Source organism: Limulus polyphemus, unplaced genomic scaffold (genome assembly GCF_000517525.1).
Source record: "Limulus polyphemus unplaced genomic scaffold, Limulus_polyphemus-2.1.2 Scaffold1555, whole genome shotgun sequence".
Lineage (NCBI taxonomy): Eukaryota > Metazoa > Arthropoda > Merostomata > Xiphosura > Limulidae > Limulus > Limulus polyphemus.
Window position 1 is genome coordinate 94,074 of NW_013667165.1, and position 8,385 is coordinate 102,458.

General features: G+C 31.5%; 1 protein-coding gene across 1 annotated transcript in view; it reads left to right on the forward strand.

Moving 5' to 3' along the window:
* The window catches only part of LOC106464074, a 49,687-nt gene extending 48,433 nt beyond the window's left edge, over nt 1–1,254 (forward strand). The window contains exon 15 of the mRNA XM_013924184.2: nt 1,043–1,254. Coding sequence (XP_013779638.2) covers nt 1,043–1,123 — 81 coding nt within the window. The 3' untranslated portion in view covers nt 1,124–1,254. The remainder of the gene's footprint in view (nt 1–1,042) is intronic.
* The last annotated feature ends 7,131 nt before the right edge of the window (nt 1,255–8,385 follow it).

Here is an 8,385-nt window from a genome sequence, read left to right on the forward strand (position 1 = left end):
ACTGGTAATTCATGTTTCACCCCATACTTAAGCTTTTTAAGGGAACACTAAATTTCTGTAAGAAAGCTAATTTCAAGGGGTAATAATAACATCGTTTACATGTGAATTATGATTTTTTTAAATTACTGCTAGTTAATAATACTTATAAAAGTGGATACTTGATTTGAAACTATGTCACCTCAGTGAAATTGGTTGATACCATTGTTTTGCTTTTTGAGTTATCATGTAATAAAAAGAAGCAGAAGAAAGAAGAACAATAAATTCAAACTTTTTGCTATGATATTTACAGACATTTCCAGAACTTGTGACTCAATTTTTACATAGATACTGTTATAAAAGGAAACACTGTGTAGTATTGTGTATTCTGATGATCTATTGAAAAGATATTTAAAATATCATTTGGATGAACATCCCTACATAGGCAGTGCTACTGCCTGCCTGATATTATTATTTTTTATTAAGGATTTAAGATAACCAATAATGAAATATTTACTTGTATTTGGTAATATACTGCAGTATGTATGCAAGCTATCACAAGTATCATTGTTTTTAGATTCTAATGCTGTGTTCTCTGATATAAACATATTACTGTAGTCTTGTCATACCACTGTGATTGAAAATATTTTAATGAAGCAGTACTCATATAATGGGAGTATTTGCATTACTTATTTTTGATATAGTGTATTAAGATTTATTTCAGCACATAAACATATTCATATTGTGTTTACAATCCAACAAGATTTAATGGCTATCTTCCAATTTACCCAGTTTGCCCCTAAAGAAGAAAGGTCCACCTTTCAAAAATGCTCGGGTTATAGAGTTTTTATTTATTTATTCCAATTTACTAAGATGTTTTAAGATAAGTTTTAGATTGAGTCTTGAATGCATTTTTGTTTTTTGTTGTGCAACTTTTAATAATGCTTGTGAATATATAATCATAATATTGTTGAAATATTGATTTTTAATATATCATGACTAAGAACTATGTATTTAAAAGTATAGTAAGAATGCAATATTAAACTATCAAAATATCTGTTTGCAGTGTATTACTTTTACAACACCAAGAAAGAAAAGATGCACACAAAAACAGCAGAAAAGGGCAAAAGTTTTCAAACCTGGATGACAGACACTGTTGCAGAATGGAATGTAGAATAAAAATATTTTCTGTTTGTTATATCTTTTTACAGGTATAATAATTATTGTAATTAGAAAACAAGCATTTTTATTGGTGGATGATAAATAATCTGCCACAAATATCATGAATCAGTGTAAAACATTGTATAGCAGTCATCTCAAGTAAAAATATTTTACAGTTACTGATTTAATGTATTGTATATATTGTATGATATTTTATTTAAATAAATAGGTCTTCCTTTAACATCGTCAAAATACTGTTTGTTTAGTTTATTCCATATGATCCTCGTTTGTTTGCTCATTTTAAAATCCAATAAATTATTCTAAGAAACCATGAGTAAAAGCAAAGAAGAATATAATGTCAACCATAATATATCTGAATATCCAGTGCCACCAAGAGCCTTTCATTCAATACAAGGGCTCATCGGAATGTATGGGAAACACAAACATGGTAGTTGTCTAAGTGATATATATATGTATGTGTGTGTGTGTGTGTGTAATAGAGATTCATGGACAATATTATGGTGTGAACCAGATTAAGCAAGTGAGTTGCAATTATCATCAATTTTATTTAAGTCATTTACAAATTATTTTTTGGGGGAAAGAATTGATAACAATGTAGTTTTATTTCTATTTTAACACCAGTTATTTATTTATATTCAATATTATTATTAACTTTCATTCACAAGAAGTTGATATAATAGTTTATATTTTTCTCTGATTTCAGTGTTTGAGTTATAGCAGAACACGACCAAATTATATTCTAGCACTTATGTTGATGGCTAGAATGACATTCTGGCATATTTTTTTTTGTAAGTGAATGGTCTACAAAGGTTCTAAACATTATGATTCATTTCCAAAAAAAATTTATTGGTTTCACAGATCTAACTGTAAAGTATTTCTCTTCCTGATTGTCAAATTCCCACAAACAGAGAAAAATGCACACTATTCATGCCTCAGAGGCAGGTGTTGCTTTAAAGTCTTGCCCTAATTTGGATATTCTTTGATAAGCATATTGAAACAAAACAACAACAAAAAGAAAAGTTGTACATAAACACAACTTTATATGTCAGTGGTTTAGTAAGTACAGTGTGTAAGGATGCAGAATAAATTTAGGCAACCCTGACTTAAAAAACACTTAAAAAGTATTTCTTTCTTTTCCAATTCATAAGAGTGAAAATGAAGGCTATTGACTAAAAGGATCTTACTCCCCTTGTGATTTTACTGGACCCAAGACAGCCCTATTGCTCAGGAATTATTCAAAGAATAAAACTACACAGCCAAATATTGTAATAAATTATATAGTAAATTCTAGATAGCATTATATTATTTCAGCAACAGTTAAAAATTAGCTAAAAATAATTTTCTTCCGTCAGTGAAAAATTAAAATAATAAGTAAATGAAATATACTAAAACTTAAAAAATGTTTAAAACTTATGACATTGGATAGACTATGGTTTCGGTTTGAAAGACATTTTTTACTATTTCATCCACCATTACTGTCATAAAATTGATCAGCTGATTGTATTGTACATTAGATCTGTGTTACAAGGGCATAAATAATAATAACCCAATGCACCTTGGTTGTAACAGAGCAAACAAGAGAAGTATACACAGTACAGACTTGCCCTTTGCTCATCATTGGTGTGTTTCAGTTCATTTAAAAAAATTTTCAAATCCAATGTTTATCGAGTGTAAATGTAAATTGAATCATATTTACAAAAAATGTCTTGAATATATAATATATTAACAAAAATACCTAATGTTTCATTCAGCTTCATGTGCTGCAACATTTCATAAAGTAATTGCTTAATTGCATAATCCTATAGGCTTTCTTTCTTTTTGTTGGGACTCAAGTACTGTCCATATTGATAATGATTATAGTATTTCATAAATGTGATGAATGATACATTTTTTTAGTTGATTCAGAATCTTAATGGTATCTTTAAATAACTTTTTTGTAACCATCCTGGTCTTATTAAGGTGTTACATCTGTGCTTGTACCCCTAGCATCGGTGTTTAGAATGTGTGGATGTCTTGTTAGTTGCAGGCTTGTCAGAACAGTTCTTCTTAAATGTGGTTTTGTGGCATGGGAATCTTCTTTCGTTAGAACCAAAAATCAAATACAGTTAATTTAACATACTGTTCTTGCATTTTTATAATGATTAGAATGAATTATTTCATCATTTGAGTACCCTAGCTGATAGCTGTAATGTCAGTAATATGGCACAAGATTTGATCAGATTAGGTGATTTATTTTAGTCTTAAAACCATATATTAAGTTAAAAATACATAGCAATCTTTATAATAGCTATACATGTATATGTAATATTAATAAAATATAAAGAGATATGTTAAACAATCTAATCCATACTGTTAATTAAAATAACATTAACTCCTTCACTGTGGCTGAGTAGTGTTTATTCCCTCTGTATATTATTGTTATTTTGTAATATTTTTAATAATGTTGCAGTTTTTCCTATATACATATTTCCAAAGCTATTACAACAGATTTATGATTCCACAATAGAATCCATTTTGTTAAATCATATTCATTCGTCTTTTAGTAGCATTTAAAATAATTTGCATAACATTTTTAGGCATTTGTTGTCAATTACATAATTTATTTATCTTGATAAATGTACATGCAGCACACACTGTACAGGCATCCAGAATATAAAACTTAGAGCATTCTGACACTTGCTGCTTTATTTTTTATGGGATGATAAGAACATACACTTTTTTGTTTTATTTATAAGTTATCATGGTTAAGCAGTAATATTCAGCTGCAAAAGTAAAGCAGTATGTTGGAGAAGCCCCAGGATTTATTCCAAAACTTTTTTGAAAACATGTTATCTTACTGAAGATACGATGTAGCCACATGAGAACTACACAACATAACCACTAGAAAACTTAGGGATTTCCCTAGTGTACTTTATTTGCATAGCCAAAACAGATACATCTATGTAGGGATATAGGGAAGGTGGGTTAGTACATGCCAAATAATTATGGCACAATGCATGCATACAAAGAGATACCATGGTCTGTGGCACAATGCAGCAAAAGATTTAAAAATGAATATAACTTGTGAAATAGACTGGCATACTAGGTATTTTCTACCTCCTTTATCACATGAAAATTTTTCAAAATTTTCATTTTTATGTATATAAGTACATGTAAGTTTAATACAAAACTTTCATCAAGAAAATTACTAAGTTCCTTTTGTTCTAGTTAACCTATTTTTTCTTGGTTATTCCTAAATGGTAACACATTAACTTTCTCATGGGAAAGATTGCTGTAAAGTGAAACATTGTGTAAAGGCAGACATTAATCTTCCACTGGTGGGTCATGGTACCTTAATTGAGGAGCATCATCCCCTGTTTTCCTATCAGAATGACTAACAGTGATGTAAGCAGCACACATGCTCAGAGAGGGGCGACATTATGGAATTTTGTACATAATGCTATGCTCTATCAGTCCTAGTTGTCTCTCTATCTATCTATCTAAAGCCCTCAATCTGGTAAGTAAAGTTTCAGTTTTTTGTTTAACTACTATAATTATCTCCTAAGTTTAACAAGTAAATTTAACTAGCTAATTCTCCATAAGGAGAGTTTTGAGAGTTAATGATTCAGTAAAGGTGATGTATTGTACACTTGTAAATTTTGATAAGAGTTTAAGCATTGAATAAAGATTGTTCTCACTGTGCTTTTCTTGAGCCCAGTCTCCTTCTCCAAGTCAGTCAAAAGGAAGATAACTCAGTTAAACTTTGCAATAAATTTTAACAACAATTTCACAGATGATCATAATTCATTAGTTTGGGGGTTTTGCTACTTGCTTAAAATTAATAGATAAAGTTTTTTTGACGGAAAGACTTTTTTCATTATTATTTCTTGTCGTGTTCTTGAACTGATCATTCTTTATTTCTACATGCAACATGCTCTTTTAGTTTTACACTTCATTTGCATGTTTTCATAATAGCTATATTGTGGTAGGTCCTATATACGAGCATCACTAAACAAAGACAAGTAAATTCATAAACAGTATTAAATATTTTTTGTACAGAAATCTTATCTTTAAATAACAAAAAATCACAATCTCAAATAAATATTAAGAAAATATTTATCCATCTTGTACTAGAGAAGTGGAAAAAATAAGATGTTTATTGAAAAAGAATGATATTTCTGTTTATAAAATAGACATGATGATAAAAATAATTAAAAAAAAGAGTTCAAATATTGAAATAACAGATCATAAATGTTCCAAAACTATTGATACTAAAGGTATTGCTATTTACTTTTAAGTTCTCGCATTAGAATTGTGTTGTGTTAGGCATTCACCTACCAAGGCCCCTCAGTGGTACAGCGGTATGTCTGCGGACTTGTAACGCTAGAATCCGGGTTTCGATACCCGTGGTGGGCAGAGCACAGATAGCCCATTGTATAGCTTTGTGCTTAATTACAAACAATCACCTACCAAGAATGATGTTTGGCTTCATTTCTTGCTTACTTGATACCATAATGGAAGGGAAAAGAAGTGAATTAGCGACAAACGAAGACAGTTGATTTTTACACTTCTTGGTACCAAAATTTTTTAAATCCCCTACTTTATAACGTCGCTTTATTAAGAGTTCCACCAAGAAAACATCTCAAGGTTTTAGTCAAAGATGGCGATTATCCACAAAGACATTGAATTTGTAAAAAAATGTTTGTCAGATATATTTCATTTATAATCATTCTACCATTTTACATTTTGTTTTCTTTATATACAATAATTCTATATTCTGGTTAGTAGGTTTTTGTTTCATGTCAAAAATTAAATAATAGGTTGAACAATCGCTAAGTTTTTATATTTTTATTTAAAGGAGGATGACGTTTCGAGCTATCACTCTTCGTCCGAGTCAGATCGTACATTTTTACAACAAAAGCGCATGTGCAGAATTCAAAGAAATTGCGTGCGTGTGTAGTATTTGGAATGTTGAGCGTGAAATTTCTGTGCAAAATTACACCTCAATTACATAAAAATTACAAGTCATGAAAAGATAAAACAGGTAGCAATTAAGATTTAAACAAGAAATAGAAAAATAGAAATCTACAAGAAAGAATAATATTGATTTAAACCAGATGGTTGTAGGGTCCCCAGATTGTAGATTAATCTCCTTTCCAGTCGTCCTCTTTTGTGAACGTCTGTCGAAAAGTCCTTAACTGTATGGTTGTTGATGGTGAAATATTTGTCTATAGATGTATCTTGGTTTTGCAGTTTAATATGGTTTACATGTACATGTGCTCGATCACTGAGTCCGTGACCTGTTTGCCCAGTGTATAAACTATTGCACCTTTTGCAAATTATGCAGTAACGGATACATTCAGTGGTACTTGTAAAGGACTGTCAAAAGTTGTAATTTTTCCTGGTGTACCTGTAGTGCTGTTTGTATGTGGGCAGGTGACACCTGTTTTGTTTACATATGTGAGTGCCTGAAGTATAATTTTGTTCAAGATTACTGTGCACCGGGATTTCTTTAAGGTTTTTGTCATGTTTGTAAGAAATAATGGGTGGGTCCTTGAAAAGAGATTTAGTGGTGGGGTCTTTAGTAAGTATTGTGTAATTGTTTAATATAATATAGTTGAATTTCTTGTTGGTCTGGTGGTATGTTAGCGCAAATGTAATAGTATTGGTATATTCTTTCTTGGTAGGTTTGAGTGTGTGTTCCTAGGTATATGAGCTAGCTTTGGTGGCTTCATCGTGGATGAGTGAATCAGGGTAGTGTCTTTTAGAAGAAAAACATTTTTCATGTCTTTGGGTTTAGATTTATACTCGCTATTATCAGTACATAGTTTGTGTAGTGGTAGAAATTGTGAGTAAGGTATTGACTTTTTGTTACTGTAAGGGTGGGAAGATTCAAAATGTAGGCACGTGTGTGAATATGTTTATTTGTAATGTATACTGGTGGTCAGATGGTATGTATATATGTTTTTCAGATATAAAAGACTGTTTAGTGTAGGTAGTATTATTAATTTATTTATTTTGTGTTTGTGATTCACGGGACAATGAGAAAGGTTCACATGGCAAAAATAAAAGTGGATACATATTGTGTAGGAGACCTTGAAGCCATGTGTATTAAAAAACAATATATGACTTGGTGATAGAAAACATACCGGGTAATAAAAAATCTGAAGTCTAAAAGAAAGACCTTTCACCACAGAAACTTCGGGACAGTGTCCGAGAGGAAGTCAAGTAGAAGACAAAGAGGAAGGAGGCTTACGAAACAAAGGACCGGAAAGTGGAATTGAACTGGACCTATCAAAACAATCTTACTGGGGAAACCAAACCCAAAGACAGTCAGAAACGCTTCAGGTCAGATAAAAGGTTTTACTTCTGCTACCCACAACCAACAACAACAAACTATAAAGTGAAAGTTGATGGAACAACCATGGTCTACCACGCCAATCTGCTGAAGAGGTATGTCGAGAGAGAAGATGACCTTAGGGGTGCAGCTATTGATGTACAGAATGACATGGCAGGTGTGACTGTCATAGAAGCAGAATCTGAAGACAGTGATTTCATTATAGAAGATAGGGACCTACTAGGCCTAAGAGTACTGGGTGGAGATGAGGATGTCAACATAAGTGAATAACTTACTGGTAAGAAGAAGAAAGAATAACAAAATTTACGGTGTCAGTATAGAGATAACTTAGGAAATACAGACCCCAGACAACACAAGATCAAGATGAAGACAAGGGATCCTGTCAAGGTGAAGTCTTATTGGAGGCTCTACACGAGAAGAGACTGACAAATGAACTGCAAATGTTGGTATAGACTATATGAGAAGACTTAGTATATTGTTACGACAGCGGAAGTTACGAGACGCTGGTAACACGAAATAAGTATCTCGAACGTTCCTGAAGGCTCGAGTGTTTGGTAGACACGCGCTCTTATAGTATATAAGCTGGCGAGAAGTGACGATATAATTGAATAGCAGACAGGGAGATAGAGACAGATAATCGAGTCAAGCCGTAAGTAAAGTATGTAAATCGTTGTGAATTATAGCGTGTGTTGAAGTTAAAATGACTGTGGAAATTAAGTTTATTGCAAAGTTGTATTGAGAAAGAATAAACTAGTTTGATTTAAGAAAGAACTTGTATCGCTGAAGTTTCTGGGAAATAATTTCTACGGAAAATTAACAAACGAACAGAGATGTAACAATATGAACTAAGAACAGTCTTTGTTTTAGTAAATATATCTATTTCTCTTGAA